We start from the raw sequence: 18,503 nt of genomic DNA, 5'->3' as shown, positions 1-18,503 counted from the left end.
GGCACCTCTGCAGTAAGAACACCCATTTTCTTACAGCCTCAGAGCACCACTCTCTGTCTTTGTGGGCACAGCAGTCCAGTAAAATCACTCTATGAATCTCCAAAGCTGTTGGTTTCCCATCAGATAGGTGGGATTTGCAAATTGACTGTCTGAGCCCCGTCCTACCCCCCTTCACACACAGAGTCCTTGTGGCCACTCACTGCACAGAGCCCTGCAGGGATCTTGTCTGCTGGGGCCTGCATTATGCTGACCAGCGTGGGAATCAGCCTCATCTGCATTGGGCCCTGACAGGCTTCAATCTGGGACAGCTCCTTGAAGATGTCCTGAGCCAGTGAGGCGACGACGGGATCTGAAGGAGACAAGGCAACATGGAGTCCCCCCACCGTTCGACGGCCTGCATCTGCTTCTGGCTTAATGATGCCTGTTGTCTGGCCCTACCCTAAGGCAACACCTTCTGCTGTGGTTACATATCACACATCCCTGGGGTCTACTGAGGCCACCTGAGTAACCTGAAAGAGCAGGAGAGATGGTAAATCTCCAAGAGACACAGTATGCATGGATTCACAAAGGCAGGGACTAGCTACTCATAAAACAAAACTTGGCTTTTTTCTGGGGCGAATCTGTAAGGTCTTTACTGTTGTGAAACCTAGATTGATAATGAAACCAAATGGTAAAAAATAAAGCTCCACTGATGCTTTGTTAAGAAGATATGAGAGTTTCAAACACTGTGCCAAAACATTACATTTCACCCCAGATTTTCATATTTTGAAGAAGAGCCATACATGTCTTCTAGGGAGTGGCCACGACAGACACAAAGAACTCCCAAAGCCATTTCACAGCAAATGGAAAGCAGAGTTTTTTGAAGGAATGGGACATTAGCTTGACCTACTTTACTTACATACAAGAAAAACATCTTCCTCTATCTAGCCTGCAAGAATATACGCAGCATGCACTACGATGTATAACTGCAGTACTGTTGGTAATAAAAAAAATTGGGACCCATCTAGATGTCCATCAACAGAATGGGTAAATAAATTACAATATTGCCATATTATGGATTATGTGATGGTTCAAAAAAGAGGCATGTCTACAAGTGTGATGTGGAAAGCTCTCCAACACGTATTTTTAAATGAAAAAGCAAACCAAATAACATGTTTACAATGTTATATAAACAATCCCTTCCCCTTATACATTTCTGAGCTTTAATATTATAAAGTTCCTTTTTTAAAAACAAACCACCTTAATATTTTTTCTAATAATAAGCAATTGGTAATATATACTCACTATAGAAAAACTTAAAATGAAGAAAAGCATTAAAGGAAAACAAACAAACAAACAAACCAACAACAACAACAATAAAACACTTGTAATCCTACCACCTAGAGATAACCATCCTTAACATTTTGATGTACATTCTTCTGGTATTTTTTTCTACATGCATATCTGCACACATATCCCTTTTCTAAAACAAAAACAAAAACTCGTGGTCACGTTCTATGCAGTTTATGGAAAACTGCCTTTTCACTTAATTGGAATGTCAGCACTTTCCCACAGCTTTAACTATTCTTCAAAACCTTGATTTTTAATGGCTGTGTGGCATAGTGGTTAAGAGTTTGGCTGCTAACCAAAAGGCTGGCAGTTCGAATCCACCAGGTGCTCCTTGGAAACCCTATGGGGCACTCCAACTCTGTCCTGCAGGTCGCTATAAGTCGGAATCGACTAGATGGCAATGAGTGTTTTTTTGATTTTTTTTTAAGTCCAGCTTTAGGTTAAGGCTGAGGAGGGTAATGGTGATGACCCGTGGCAACAGATTTTTTATAAAATGCATAACTGCATAAAATTTCATGGATATAATTAACTAATCTCTATTATTTCTAAATTTTTACTACTTTTATAGTTATCAGCTGAGCAAACAGTTATAATCAACATTTGATGTTCACAAACCTTTGCACATATCTTTCTTTAGTATCTCTTTTTCTAAATTACAGTTCTGATGTTGTGTGCCGTAGAGTCAATTCCAACTCATAGTGTCCCTATAGGACAGAGTAGAACAGCCTCATAAGGTTTCCTAGGCTGTAATCTTTAGGGGAACAGTTCGCCAGGTCTTCTCTCCCACTTAGGGGCTGGCGAATTTGAATCGCCAACCTTTCAGTTAGTAGCTGGACACTTGAACCACTCCACCACCAGGGCTCCTTAAATTACAGTTCTAGGCTTAATCTTTTAAGGAAGCTTCTGATTTAGTTGCTCCATTTTCTACTCCACCATCAAAGTTCTGAATTATACCTCTCACCTGTTAGCCCTTTATTCATTATCTTTCTTTTCTCGTTCTTATCAGAGAATAAGTGTTACAGGAATAGGTATCCTACTTTTTAGTGCTGCTCATCTACAGCACAACTCAACTCTTTGCTAATTAAAAGCCATATTCTTTGCTTATGATGTTTAAGACCATCAGATGTAGGGAAACCTTGACCTGCATTCACCAGCCACCACCTTTTTCTTTGGTGCCCTCATCAACACAATCTCCCTGTGGCATACCATTACTGTACTTTAGGAAAATGGCGATAGTGAAGGGGCAGATTTTGTTTTCCATGCTTGCTGTGAACTCTGGGTCTACCGTGCAAACAATGCACAGGGTCTCCATCACCAGGTTGAGGACCTCTGAGCTGAACTGGGCTGCTAGGTGGATTAAGCCATCAAGGATGCTGGGGAGGAAGGGCTGAAGCACGTGGGTACTCTCTGAGACTTTCAGTTGGTCACAATAACTAGAGAGAGACAGATAAGCAAGAATTACTCACAAGTAGATCCCTCAATTCCTGGTTCTTTCAATCAATCTTACATGCCGCAGCATTTATATGTGTAGTTTTCTAAAGCTACTTCTACAGCTAGATATGTTTGTATATCTTTCTGTAGTATAGTATATAAATATATCAACACCACCATTTCTGTTTTTAAATTTATTCCTGTTTTGATCTTTGCTATTTCCTTTAAAGTTTCTTTCATCTCCCTCCTGCTCTGCTTTGAAGCAAATCCCTATCACGTCACTGTACCTAAATTATTAAGATATAAGTTAAGTGCTTTTATGATTCCTCAAACTACTGTTTTAGTCATATTCCAAATATATTTCCACAGTTGTTATTTAATAGGGGACTCTAACTTCCATGTTATAAAAAAACCTGTGTTTTCTTGATTTTTTGGCATCCTGAAACGGGATCAATTTACATAAACATTCTATGCAGACTTAAAAAAAATGGTGTATTATTTGTAGGGTTTAAGGTTCGATATCCATAGTCCTACCTTATTCACCTTTTAATCTACAAATGTTTATTGAGTGCTTACCATACTCAATGGGACACAACCATTAACAAAAATATACTGTCAAAGTTTTTGCTTTTATTTTCAGAGTGGCAATGGTAAGTTAAAAATCAATAAAAACATTGTTTCTGTATGTGAAAAGAACTAGCACAGAAGCAAGGTCCTCAGTATTTACTCAAGAAATGTCTTTTCTTAAGTATTCTGCAATCGTGTAATTTTTGTCAGCTGTTGTGTTCAAAGGTCCACAATGACTGGTGAAACTGTGGGCTTTGATCTAAGATTTGTTCACATTTTTTTTTTTTAGTTTTTGATCCATGTCTTGATTTTCAACACCACCCTGCTCTGATCTAATTTCTCCAAAAGAGCTGATCTGGTATCTGGCCTTGGTCAGCTCTCAATTCTTTAGAGTAGGTTTTGTATTCATCTCTCTACCAGTACTCAACTGTGCCCTACCGAACCCAGCCTCTTCTGTTTTAAGGGCTTATAGCTACTCCTGCCCTCCAATGAATCTGAAACTGTACATTCTGGTAGGGATCACACAGATTGTACCATCTGGCCAGATCATACTGGATTTTTTATGCCACGCTAAGAGAGTTTGGACTTTATTTTGGAAGCCAGTATTTTTCACACCTAAATTCCTCCTTACTCTAACCCAAAGTCTTCAGGGAAAACTGACACCCCAAGATGATGTTATATATTTATTCTGTGGCTTCGCGAATCTCTGGCACATTATGACTTTCTTCTAGTGTGCCCGTATCTCAGAGTTTGAAGAGCACAACTGGGAGCCACAAAGGGGTTTAACTATAGGAGCAACATTAGTTTTCTATTTTAGAAAGATCAGTTTGACAGCTAAAATAATACAGATTGCAGAAGTGCGAGGCTGGAGAACAATTAAAGAGACATCAATTTAAGAAGCTACCAAGTAATTCAGGCAAGAGAAACTGAGAATACAAGCTAGGGCAGTAGCAGTGGGACACACAGTACGAAGGGGCCTGGGATCTCCATCTTTATTAAAATGGCGAATACAAGATTTCTAAATTTAAGTATAAGATGTAAAGGTACAAGATCTCTACCTTGACTGATACAGCAAATACAGGTAGGGCTGCTTTGGAGTGGTCGTAAGCCAGTAGAAGATACACCGACTTTCAGGTATTTATAAGACATTCATCATGGTGGATAGTTAGCAGTTGGATTTATTAATTTAGAGCTTGGGAGAAAGATTGGCATAAATACAATACTTTGAGAAATGTGATCCAAGTATAATTGTTTGTCAATTGTTTCAGAAAAGACTTAAGGCATATTTGTAATGATATATAAAATATGACATGGAAGGATAAATTAAAACTGAGGCAAAAGAAGAAAGAAAAGCAAGTGTGATATGATAGCCATTAAAATGTTGATAGTGAAGTTAGAACAGTTTTGGTGATGATGTGACAAGGACATAAGCCACATTGCAGTTAGCTGGGAAACTGAATAGGGAAATGATCTATTGGAGATTCTTGGCTGTGAAGAAAAGAATAGCTAGGATCTCCTCACAAGATACTTCTTGACCTGGGGTCCACAGACAGGTTTCAAGGGATCCATAACATCTCTGACAGTGAATATAAATTCTGTAAGCATGCATGTGTGTCCATTTCTCTGGCGTGCACACCTGTAACTTTCCAGAGAGATCTGTGAAAGCTTTCAGAAAACCACTGCCCATTTCGTCACGACACCTGAACATACTTATTTTTAAAAAATTTTCTTCAAGTGTATCTTTTTTCTCATTATAAAAGTTATATAAGCTTGCAAAAACAAGCTCCTACCCCCATCTTAAATACATAAAATACGTGAAAGTTTTTTTGTACTCTCATCTCCCAGAGAAAATCAGTGGAAACGATGTATGCTTGACAGGTACTGCTGACTATCTAAAACACAGTCGTGGACTTATTTCACCTAAAGCTCTTTCACATTCATACAGACTCCTCCTGTGACTTTGAACAGTTCTGCAAAATTGAAACACAGGGTAGACAAATCTTTATCATACATTCATAATCTGTTTTTTTAATTTATGATCCTGGTATCATCTTTAATCCATTAATGTGCATTTTCAAATAAGATACACATAAGTTTGAATAGTTTTGTCCTTACTTAGTTGGCAAATGCTTTTAGTCTTATACTGACACTTGTTAAAAAGGACTTTTTTTTTTACGCTTCAAGAAATAATTAATACATACAGATGTACTAATTAGGCTAGAAGCTACACAAGCAGCAACTTCTGACCTACTGCCAACAGAGTGGCCTCAGAGCTTTCTGAAAAGCCATTCTTAGTCTATCTCTTAACTAGATGACACTAATTATTTTAGAGGCAGAGGTGTGCTTTCCCTAGAGTGCAGCAGAAAAAGATGGACCTCTGTTCATAGTCATAACACGACGCATGTCATCACGAACGCAGACAGAACAGGCAGCTCCTCAGTGCTTTCTAAAGGCATATATGATAACATGCGACATCTCAATCCCTGCCTTAAAAGTAAGAAGATGGCATAGGCCAAGTGGAAGATAAATTCTGTGTTGGTAGTTTTTAGGATTCAATTAAGATTCTTAAGTTTTGACCTGACAATATTCCTTAAAACAACAATACTCCCTCTGGTACAGGTAGGAAAATAAATAAGTGATTAGTTGAGTCATAGTACACTGGCTGTGGAAAAGAGGTAAAAAAAAAAAAGAAATGTTTCTAGGCCACAGCAACCCCAATTTGGTTTCTAATACAGAGGCAATCAATAAAATGATATGGAATCTAATCCTGCTTCTGTCATTCATCAATTGTGCAATGCTTTGTAAGTTATTTATCTCTTGGAGCCTCAGGCTCTTCACCTTTATAAGAAAAGGAGTTGGCCTAGATGATTCCAGAGCTGGGCTGAATTTCAAGGGAACAAGGAGCATAAGGGAGCAGGACATCCTTTGGTCTCATAAAAGAAGCCATGTCTCTGGTTTGGTTTCTTTCCTGTCCTTCCAACATCTGTTCTGAAGGGGATCTTCACCAGAAACTTCTAGGCAACACACTTCATTAAGTAATTCTAGTTTGGGATACCTATCCCGAAAAAATTTCTCCTAACAGCTTTCATCACTCTCAGCCCTGTGTTTTTGGTATACTTACCCCCAGATAGCTCTTACAGCAGAAATTCGAACTGATGGGGGTTGTGTCTCATGAAGACCACGAACTGTTGCCTGTAGGAACTGCTGGATCAGTTCAGGGGACATAGCAACAGTGAACCGACTGGCAGCCCATAGTGCCCGGCCCAAGAGGAAAGGAGACACTGGGAGAAAGAGATACAATTAGAGGTTGGATGATCAAAACTCCTGTTCCTTGCCCTTCTTCCATCCTACCTCCCTTTGTCAACTTGACTCAAGTAATTGGATACTACATAATACATATAATTTGATAGAAAAGGCAGAGATCTTCTATGACAAAAGCAAATACATGACCTATGGTACAGAATCAATCCCCCAGTTTCACTTTTCACTACTGGCAAAGTAGGTCTTAGATACTCTTACATTAAAAGGACTTCCCATCCTACCCTCAACTCACATTATTCTTTACCTGCACTACTAGCTAGTCTTCTAAGTACCCTCTCAACTGCCAGTTTCTTTCTATTCTTGGACCATTATTAAAAAAAAAAAAAAATTTTTTTTTTTTTCATTTTTAGAACATTATAAATTATAGTTTCTATCACTCATTCTTCTATTTAAAATGTCAATGAATTTCTTAATCCACAACATAAAGACCACCTTAGCATGACATTCAGTCTCTCTAGCATTACCTATGATTTCCCTTTACACCTCCTAAACTCAAGTGCATGCCCCTTCCCAGCAGCTCATATCTTACTATGCCATCTCTGTGCTTTGTTTATACTACAGGCCAGCACACTGGCCTCTGCTTGCATTGCCTAACTGGTCTCTCAGGCTGAGACATCTTTAACTGTCCCTGTGCTAGGAGCCCTGGTGATGCAGTGGCTAAACGCTCAGCTGCTAACCCAAAGGTCGGCGGTTGGAACCCACCAGCTACTCCCGAGGAGAAAGCTGTGGCCGTCGGCTTCTGTAAAGATTACAGCCTTGGAAACCTTATGGGGCAGCTCTACTCTGTCCTACAGGGTTGCTATGAGTCGGAACTGACTCAACGGCAATGGGTTTGGTTTTTTGGGGGGATGTCTGTGCTACCATAATCCCGTCCTTAGCTTTCTTACAAATTATCTATTTTGTTGATGTTCTAGTGACCAGTGTAAGGATTACTATCCTCCACCTACTATAAGCTGCTTGAGGACAAGATGACACTTATTCATCCTGCCATAGGGCCTAACTTCCCTGTACAATAAACATTTACTTGATGGGAACTATTGAATGGAACCTGACTGTGTAACTCAAATAATTAGATAATCATTTATATAATACAGAGTAGCGGTTCTCAAAGTATGGTTCAGGGATTCCTGTATGGTCTCCAAAGTTAGAACTACTTTCGTGATAATAGAGATATTATCTGTCTTTTCCCTCTCATTCTTTCCTGAATGTTCAGCAGTTTTCCAGAGATTACATGATGTGCAACATCACGGCTCTGACAGCTAATGCATTGTGTACTTGTGTTGGCGTTAGGTGCTGTCAAGTCAGTTCCTACTCACAGCCACCCTACACACAACAAAACAAAACACTGCCTGGACCTGCGCCATCCTCACAATTGTGGTTACGCTTGAGCCCACTGTATGAACTCATCTCCTTGCGGTTCTTCCTCTTTTTTGCTGATCCTCTACTTTACCAAGCATGATGTCCTTCTCCACGGACTGGTCCCTCCTGGTAACGTGTCCAAAGTATGTGAGGCAAAGTCTCCCAATCCATGCTTCCAGGGAGCATTCTGGCTGTACTTTTTCCAAAACAAATTCGTGCATTCTTCTGGCAGTCCATGGTATATTCAACATTCTTTGCCAACACCATAACTCAAAGGTGTAAATTCTTCTTCGTTCTACCTTGTTCATTGTCCAGCTTTCGTATGCATATAAGGCGATTGAAAATACCATGGCTTGGGTCAGCCACACAATTAGTCCTCAAGAGACATCTTTGCCCAATGCAATACGTCATTTGATTTCTTGACTGCTGTTTCCATGGGGATTGATGGTGGATTCACGTAAAATGAAATCCCTGACAACTTCAATTTTTCTCCATTTAGCATGATGTTGCTTAATGGTCCAGGTAGAGGATTTTTGTTTCTTTATGTTGGGGTACGACATAAACCCATACTGAAGGCTGTAGTCCTTGATCTTCATCACTAAGTGCGTCAAGTCCTCTTCACTTTTAGCAAGGAAGGTGTGTCACCTGTATATCGTAGGTTGTTAATGAGCATTCTTCCAATCCTGGTGCCTCATTCTTCTTCATATACTTCAGCCTCTCAGATCATATGCTCAGTATACAGACTGAATAGGTACGGTGAAAGGATACAACCTTAACGCACGCCTTTCCTGACTTTAATCCATGCAGCATCCCCTTGTTCTGTTCTAACCACTCACTGCCTCTTGGTCTATGTACAGGTTCTGCATAAGCACAACAAAGTGTTCTGGGGTTCCCATGTGTCACGGATTAGATCATGTTCCCCGCAAAATGTGTGTATCAATTTAGCTGGGCCATGATTCCTGGTATCCTGTGATCTTCCTTTATGTTGTAAATCCTGCCTCTATGATGTTAATGTGGGAGATGAGCAGCAGTTGTGTTAGTGAGGCAGGATTCAATTACAAGATTGGATTGTGTCCTGAGGCAATCTCTTGAAATAGAAAAGAGAGAAGCCAGCAGAGAGACGAAGGACCTCATACCACCAAGAAAGCAGTGCAGGTAGCTGATAGTGTCCTTTGGACTCAGGGTCCCTACGCAGAGATGCTCCTAATCTTGGGGAAGACTGATGAGAGGGCTGACTTTACTGTGAAGAAATAAACTTCTCTTTGTTAAAGCCATCCACTTGTGGTATTTCTGTTATAGCAGCACTAAATGACTAAGATGCCATTCGTCGTAATGTTATCCATAATTTGTTATGATCTGCATAGTTGAATGCCTTAGCATAGTCAATAAAATGCAGGTAAACATCTTTCTGGTATTCTCTGCTTTCGGGCAGGATCCATTTGACAACAGCAATGATGTCCCTCGTTCCATGTCCTCTTCTGAATCCAGCCTGAATTTCTGGCAGTTCTCTGTTGATGTACTGCTGCAGCCCCTTCTGAATGATTTTCAGCATAATTTGACTTATATGTGACGACACTGTTGAAGAATTCTGCATTCTCTTGGATCACCTTTGCAATGGGCACAAATATGGAGCTCTTCCAGCTGGTTGCCCAGGCAGCTATCCTCCAAATTTCTTGGCATAGACAAGTGAGCACCTCCAGCGCTACATCCATTCACTATCTCAATTAGTGTGTTTATATTTCTGGTGTTTTAAAACTTTTCAGTTTTAATTTTTAATATGTTAAATACTGATACATTTAACCCACATAAAGAAATCTCTTTGGAGTCCTTGATAAATTTTAGGAGTATAAAGAGGTCCTGAGATCAAATGGTTTGAGAATGGCTGGAGTAGAAAAGCTAATTCTGAAGTCTTTAGCTTATAGCTATTCTATAGAGAGGATCACCAAGGCCATATTTTCCAACTACCAATCCTTCTTGTTTCCAACTTTTGCGTTCCAATCGCCAGTAATTATCAATGTATCTTGACTGCATGTTCGATCAATTTCAGACCGCGGCAGCTGATAAAAATCCTCTATTTCTTCATCTTTGGCCCTAGTGGTTGGTGCGTAAATTTGAATAATAGTCATATTAGCTGGTCCTCCTTGTAGGTGTATGGATATTATCCTATCACTGACAGCATCGTACTTCAGGATAGATCTTGAAACTTTCTTTTTGACGATGAATGCAACACCATTCCTCTTTGAGCTGTCGTTCCCAGCGTGTAGGTCTGTCCAATTCAAAATGGCCAATACCAGTCCATTTCAGCTCACTAATGCCTAGGATGTTGATGTTTATGTGTTCCATGTCATTTTTGACGATATCCAATTTTCCTAGATTCGTACTTCGTACATTCCAGGTTCCGATCATTAATGGATGCTTGCAGCTGTTTCTTCTCATTTTGAGTCGTGCCACATCAGCAAATGAAGGTCCCGAAAGCTTTACTCCATCCACGTCATTAAGGTCGACTCTACTTTGAGGAGGCAGCTCTTCTCCAGTCGTCTTTTGAGTACCTTCCAACCCGGGGGGGCTCATCTTCCAGCACTACATCAGACAATGTTCCACTGCTATTCCTTGCTAATGCTTTTCAGAAGCAGACTGCTGTGTCCTTCTTTCTAGTCCGTCTTAGTCTGGAAGCTCAGCTGAAACCTGTCCTCCACGGGTGACCCTGCTGGTATCTGAATACCAGTGGCATAGCTTCCAGCTTCACTGCAACACACAAGCCCCCACAGTACGACAAACTGACAGACCTTGGTGAAAGAAACTATGCCAAAGATCGAATGATAGAATTTTGCAAGACCAACGGCTTCTTCGTTGCAAATACCTTCTTTCACCAACATAAATGGCAACTATACACATGGACCTCGCCAGATGGAATACACAGAAATCAAACTGACTACATCTGTGGAAAGAGACGATGGAAAAGCTCAATATCATCAGTCAGAACAAGGCCAGGGGCCGACTGTGGAACAGACCATCAATTGCTCATATGCAAGTTCAAGCTGAAACTGAAGAAAATCAGAGCAAGTCCATGAGAGCCAAAATATGACCTTGAGTATATCCCACCTGAATTTAGAGACCGTCTCAAGAATGGATTTGATGCATTGAACACTAGTGACCGAAGAGCAGATGAGTTGTGGAACGACATCAAGGACACTATACATGAAGAAAGCGAGAGGTCACTGAAAAGACAGGAAAGAAAGAAAAGACCAAGATGGATGTCAGAAGAGACTCTGAAACTTGCTCTCGAATGTCGAGCAGCTACAGCAAAAGAAAGAATTGATGAAGTAAAAGAACTGAACAGAAGATTTCAAAGGGCCTCTAGAGAAGACAAAGTATTACAATGACATGTGCAAAGAGCTGGAGATGGAAAACCAAAAGGGAAGAACATGCTTGGCATTTCTCAAACTGAAAGAACTGAAGAAAAAATTCAAGCCTCGAGTTGCAATCGTGAAGGATTCCATGGGGAAAATATTAAATGACGCAGGAAGCATCAAAAGAAGATGGAAGGAATACACAGAGTCATTATACCAAAAAGAATTAGTCGATGTTCAGCCATTGCAAGAGATGGCATATGATCAGGAACCGATGGTACTGAAGGAAGAGGTCCAAGCTGCTCTGAAGGCATTGGTGAAAACAAGGCTCCAGGAATTGATGGAATATCAATGGAGATGTTTCAACAAACAGGTGCAGCACTGGAGGTGCTCACTTGTCTATGCCAAGAAATATGGAAGACAGCTACTTGGCCAACTGACTGGAAGAGATCCATATTTATGCCTATTCCCAAGAAAAGTGATCCAACCAAATGTGGAAATTATAGAACAATATCATTAATACCACATGCAAGCAAAATTTTGCTGAAGATCATTCAAAAACGGCTGCAGCAATATGTCGACAGGAAACTGCCAGAAATTCAGGCCGGTTTCAGAAGAGGATGTGGAACCAGGGATATCATTGCTGATGTCAGATGGATCCTGGCTGAAAGCAGAAAATACCAGAAGGATGTTTACGTGTGTTTTATTGACTATGCAAAGGCATTCGACTGTGTGGATCATAACAAATTATGGATAACACTGCGAAGAATGAGAATTCTAGAACACTTAATTGTGCTCATGAGGAACCTTTACATAGATCAAGAGGCAGTTGTTCGGACAGAAGAAGGGGATACTGATTGGTTTAAAGTCAGGAAAGGTGTGTGTCAGGGTTGTATTCTTTCACCATACCTATTCAATCTGTATGCTGAGCAGATAATACGAGAAGCTGGACTATATGAATGAAGAACGGGGCATCAGGATTGGAGGAAGACTTATTAACAACCTGTGTTATGCAGATGACACAACCTTGCTTGCTGAAAGTGAAGAGGACTTGAAGCACTTACTAATGAAGATCAAAGACCACAGCCTTCAGTATGGATTATGCCTCAACATCAAGAAAATAAAAATCCTCAGAACTGGACCAACGAGCAACATGATAAATGGCGAAAAGATTGAAGTTGTCAAGAATTTCATTTTACTTGGATCCACAATCAACAGCCATGGAAGCAGCAGTCAAGAAACCAAAAGACGCATTGCATTGGGTAAATCTGCTGCAAAGGACCTCTTTAAAGTGTTGAAGAGCAAAGATTTCACCTTGAAGACTAAGGTGCGCCTGACCCAAGCCATGGTATTTTCAATCGCATCATAGGCATGTGAAAACTGGACAATGAATAAGGAAGACCGAACAAGAACTGATGCCTTTGAATTATGGTGTTGGCGAAGAATATTGACTATACCATGGACTGCCAAAAGAACAAACAAATCTTAGAAGAAGTACAGCCAGAATGCTCCTTAGAAGCAAGGACGGCGAGAGACTGTGTCTTACATACTTTGGACATGTTGTCAGGGGGGATCAGTCCCTGGTGAAGGACATCATGCTTGGCAGAGTACAGGGTCAGCGCAAAAGAGGAAGACCCTCAATGAGGTGGATTGACACAGTGGCTGCAACAACAAGCTCAAGCATAGCAACGATTGTAAGGATGGCTCAGGACCGGGCAGTGTTTCGTTCTGTTGTGCATAGGGTTGCTATGAGTCAGAACCAAGTTGACGGCACCTAACAACAACAACATAGGCAGGATAACTAATGATATGTATTGAGCCTTTTCCAGTCTTAATATCAAATATTCTAAACTCTCCATGAATTTTCAAGATTCTTTCCTAGGGCAAACTCTACAAGAAATATGTTGAAGGTCTGAGAAACTCCAACACTTTAACTCAACACTTAATTCCAGAATGCCTATTATGTGCAAGGCACTGTGGGGATACAAAGCTGTATTAGACATGCTCTCTACTCTCAAAGACCTTACATTCTAGTAGGAGACAGAAAACATATCCATCAACTACAAGACAATGTAGCATATGGTAATTGCAGCATGAAACAGGATATTCCCAATGGATCTGAGCTCTGGATGCTCAACCATTTAAATTCTGTGATTCAGAGAATGGAAGTGGGAGTGACATGTCCTGTAACATTAGAGTCAAGGAAACCCTGGTGGTGCAGTAGTTAAGAGTTCGGCTGCTAACCAAAAGTTTGGCAGTTCTAAGCCACCAGGCATTCCTTGGAAACCCTACGGGGCAGTTCCACTGTCCTATAGGGTCGCTGTGAGTCGATACCGACTTGATGGCAACAGGATGGGTATGAGTCGGAATTGACTCGACGGCAATGGGTATTTAGAGTCACAGAGCAGAATGTTAACAAGTGGTTTAAGGTACTCCCAGGACAGCCAAGTGAAGGAATTGAGAATGGAGCCAACGACGCCAAATGTCCTGCGATTTAAGTACCCAGAAAGGAAGTAAAGGCAGCATTTTGGAATAAGGGGTCTGACTCTAAGGATGAGAATAAGGCATGGCAAGAGCAGAGGCAATGTAGCCTAATATGTGACATAGAGACAACATTGATTCTTGGCTATTTCTGTGTATTGTTGGAGAAATCAGTCTAATAGTAAAGGGCTACTTTTTTAAAGACAAGCAGCTAACAGGGGCATGAAAATGGAACATTTTAATTATCTGGATATAGACCAAGAATAAAGTTTGAGAAAAATGACAGGAAACATACAGAAAGAATAAGCCTGACAGAATGCTTGAGGGCATTCTGAACTTGATAACGAGAGTAGAACTCAAGCTAGAGTTTTCAAGTTGCAGCTTCCAGATTTACACTCCATTCAAATGCCAAAAACGGCCTGGAATGGGAGCACTGATTTGGGAGGAAACATGAACGGCTAGGCAATTAGTCTTAGCAGGTGAAACCTGAGTCATGGTCTAGGCGCTGTTTTAGAGGTTCAAAAGAGTTCCAGCTCTAGGCGGCAAAGAGGAATTTTCACCCCAAGGACTCAAGACTGTCTGGCTATTGCCCTAAGGGAACAACAAAACTGAGTTGATGACAGCCTGAAGATCTTCCAGGATGCTGGCATTGTACTGAAACATACCTGAGAGGTTGAGGTCGGCAAGGATGACATTGGTCAGGAACCCATGCATGTCAAAGTGAATCCTGCCATTTTTCACACTGTCGGTGATGATGGACTTCACTGAGCCTAGAGCCAGCATGCATGCCTCATGGATCTTCCACCTATAAAAGGGATACCACAGGCTGGTAAAACAAACTAATGACCGAAAAGATAAATATTTGAGGAAGTAAGGTTCAGAAAAAGGCATTTCAGCACAATCTAACCCACAAGGGCCACTCATCTGTCCTTCCAATATAAGCCTACAGCTGAAAACAGAGTGAAATTTACTAATAACAGATTTTTTCTAATTAAAAACAAAGTAAAAGTTCAACTCCTTTCAAGGGTTTTTTAAAAAAGGGCAAAACAAAAGCATCTAAAGCACTTCATTTAGGGCAGGAAAGGAACTGCTTTAGAAGAGACGATCCAAAGCCAGGACTTGTTCTCAGGTCTGATGCCCAGAACGCCCCTGAGTTCAGCATCTGCTGCTCACTCCTCACCAGTGTTCAGCACCACTGTTCTTGGTTTGCTCGGCTTCTTGTAAATGCCGAGTGGCTGCAGCGGCCAGGGCTGCTGCACTCTCGTTCTGGAAATCTGTGGCCACAGCCTAGGAAGAGAAGAAGAGGGCTCATAAATCTATTTTGTGCAGATTAAACCTATTTTAATCGAAACTGCTTTCGTTAGGATGCTAGCTGACTAAATAGTTCAAACCCTTTCACATACACATGCTAAACCCTGATTAGATGACTCCATTGAAGTGAAGAGGACTTGAAGCACTTACTGATGAAAATCAAAGAGCACAGCCTTCAGTATGGATTACACCTCAATATTAAAAAAACCAAAAATCCTCTTAACTGGACCAATAAGGAACATCACGATAAATGGTTAGAAGATTGAAGTCACTGAGGATTTCATCTTACTTGGATCCACAATCAATACCCATGGAAGAAGCAGTCAAGAAATCAAAAGACACATTGCATTGGACAAATCTGCTGTGTAAAACCTCTTTAAAGTGCTGAAAAGCAAAGACGTCACTTAGAGGACTAAGGTGCACTTGACCCAAACTATAGTATTTTCAATTGCCTCACATGCATGCGAAAGCTGGAAAACGAATAAGGAAGACCAAAGAATAATTGATGCCTTTGAATTATGGCCTTTGGTGAAAAATAATGAATATACCATGAACTGCCAGGATAACAAATGGATCTGTCTTGGAAGAGGTACGGTCAGAATTCTCCTTGGAGGCAAGGATAGAGAGACTGTATCTCATGTACTCTGGACATGTTATCAGGACGGATCAGTCCCCGGAGAGGGACATCATGCTTGGTAAAGTAGAGGGTCAGCAAAAAAGAGGAAGACCCTCAAGGAGATGGACTGACACAGTGGCTGCAACAATGGGCTCAAGCATGGCAATAATCATGAGGATGGCACAGGACTGGGCATTGTTTCATTCTGTTGTACATAGAGTGGCTATGAGTCAGAATCGAGTGGATGGCACCTAACAACAACAATGAAGTTACAGTAACAGTCTGTATTTCTTCAGTGCTTAGGCATTGTAGTGGCTAGACAGTTGCTTCCTTTGGCCAAATTCAGAAGAGTATAAGGAACAATGATAGATTCAGCTTTGGGTGACAATGGACCCAGTTATTTATTCTCTTGAGCCTGATTATAGAAAAATAAGGCTAATCTACTAACTGAAATCCACTGTGATCTTTCATAGGTGCCTTAGAAATACTAAATGACGAGAAGCGATTCACCAACAATGAGAACAAACCTCTCATCCAACAGGCAGAAAGTGGCAGCTTCTCCATAGTACTTCAGTGTAGAGATGACTGGTATACCACAGTCAAAGGAGCCAAGGAAAACAGGAGCAGGTGTTTGGATGTTCATGTCTCAGCAATCAATTTTTTCTTTTACAGTTTGCCAACCTCTGGTTTGTGTCATAAATTCTTGCTGAGGACTGGATTAAACTAAAATGTTCCAGATTCAACAGCCCTTACTCATTACAATAGTTTATCCTGTGCACAATTCTTACATCTAACATTTACTTGTAAATAAGAAGCAGTAGCAATGACTTTGGAATGCCCAAGAGTCAAGCTTCATTTGAGATATTCTCTTGTATCCCCTGAAAAAGGTTGCTATAAGGCTTCCCAATGATACGCTTGCCTTGGGTTAGACGCCTAGAAGGAGGAGGAAAAGCTGAGGTGATTAAATTAGGCTTACTTGGCTGGAGATCAAGGTAACCCTCTTACCAGCAAAAGGTCTTGAGCTGCAATTCTAACAGTATAGGAGAAAGTATCATCATCTTCATCTTCTACGAACTGTTGAGGGTTGGCTGTCCATACTTTAATCTGAAAGGATGATGAAGTTAGGTCTTTGTGAGGCTGTCAATCTGTTTCACATGTTCCCTCTTTTCATCAATACGCAGGAAGATCCTAACCTTTTGTTTTAACCTTGAAGAAGGCTCTGGCCTCGAAGTCTTCTTTTTGATGTAGAGAAGCAAATGTTTTCTCAAGGTAGACAGTAATGGCTATTGCTCTCTAGCAGACCCTATTATGGAATTTAGCAGATTACTAGCTCTCTGCTGTTGTCAATCAACTATCACTCTTTGACAGATAAATTTCCTGAACCTACTAGGTCTGATGGGATATTTACTGGGAAAGTTATGTCAATTCCTGAGCTGTTTTACAGAAGAGAAGCAATTATCTTATTCCTTAATGTTCCTTTTTGGTTTTAATGACCCACCAGCTAGGCCAATGATCTGATCTCTATATTTCACTATTTATAGAAGGAATAGGCTCTCTTAGATACAGTGTCTTTGATCAGTGGTCCTGCAGAGATTCCACTAATGGTAAAAATATTCTGAAAGTCCAATAACCTAATATAGGAGTTGACAGAGCCCTTATACTGAAGGGTTTGACAATAAAGTGGTATCACTGCTTTTCTAGAATTTCGCACACAGTTATTCTTCCAGGGCTCTATTTATAGAGACAGTTTTCAGCTGATGGAGGCCTCACATGCACCAAGCTGCACTTCACAAACACAGGCTGGTAACTGTCCCAGAGTGTCCGTTACCTGCTCCTCAGTGATCTGCATGTAGAGGATGACATAGTAAATCAGCTCAGGCAAGGCCTTCTTCACAGTGCTTTTGAATTTGCTGTTTTCCAGTAGGGCGTGAACAAATTCAAAAATGCTGAAGACAAGATTCTCAAAGCCCAGGACTTCACCTACAGAAAATACACAAGAAAAGAAGTCAGTGGCAAGAAAGTATGTATGTGGGACATGAACTACATCATCTTTGTCAATTAATGAATATTTAAAGCACTTGCCTATTATTCTCAAGGGATGAGTGGAGGGGCTGAGGAGTCAGAGGAAGGAACTTTTGAGTATATTAAATACTCTTTGGATTTTAAAGTAAAAGAATCAGGAACACCGAATATACAGCAAAACCTGCGAAAGCCGGAACCTGTGTAAGGCAGAAACCCACCGGAGAAGGAGAACTCAAATATTTCCCACTAAAAAGAGCAACAGAAAAGTGATAAGACTGTGTATCCTGTCAAAGGTGGAAAACTTGCAAGACCCGGAAAGACAAGGCATACCATCGAGATCCGGCTCTCATAGATTTTACTGTATTTCCCAGAATGTCTACCTTTAATCTGGAACACTTAAAAACTTTAAAAAAGAAATGAAAGTATTATCACCTGGAACTCCAAAATTAAACTAGTCAAGATGCTAGAAATAGGCTGGATTACAGACGGCCTTTAAGGTGTCTCTTCCAACTCAGAAATTCTATGATTTCATGAGATTTATGCAAATGTCTATGAGAAACAGATTAGTTAAAAATTTTCAATTTCTCATCTCCCCACAACGTTCTACGCTTGTCATATCTAACGTATGTTTGTCATATCTAACACATGGAAAGAAAACTATTAGAAAACTCGCTTAAGACAGTAAAGCCTTTAAATTACTGCTTTTTTCTGTTTCT

At 40.6% G+C, this 18,503-nt stretch overlaps 1 protein-coding gene across 2 annotated transcripts in view; it reads right to left on the bottom strand.

Moving 5' to 3' along the window:
- Window positions 1-18,503, bottom strand: part of IPO9 (importin 9) — a 63,465-nt gene that overhangs the window by 14,178 nt on the left and 30,784 nt on the right. For both annotated transcript variants that reach the window (XM_049858275.1, XM_049858274.1), the window contains 7 exons: window positions 17,594-17,745; window positions 16,771-16,869; window positions 15,019-15,125; window positions 14,504-14,643; window positions 6,449-6,608; window positions 2,536-2,762; window positions 201-349 (listed from right to left, as the gene is read on the bottom strand). In XM_049858275.1, coding sequence (XP_049714232.1) covers window positions 201-349; window positions 2,536-2,762; window positions 6,449-6,608; window positions 14,504-14,643; window positions 15,019-15,125; window positions 16,771-16,869; window positions 17,594-17,745 — 1,034 coding nt within the window. The remainder of the gene's footprint in view (window positions 1-200; window positions 350-2,535; window positions 2,763-6,448; window positions 6,609-14,503; window positions 14,644-15,018; window positions 15,126-16,770; window positions 16,870-17,593; window positions 17,746-18,503) is intronic.

Source organism: Elephas maximus, chromosome 18 (assembly GCF_024166365.1).
Source record: "Elephas maximus indicus isolate mEleMax1 chromosome 18, mEleMax1 primary haplotype, whole genome shotgun sequence".
NCBI lineage: Eukaryota > Metazoa > Chordata > Mammalia > Proboscidea > Elephantidae > Elephas > Elephas maximus.
This window is presented reverse-complemented; position numbering and strand designations above follow the sequence as displayed.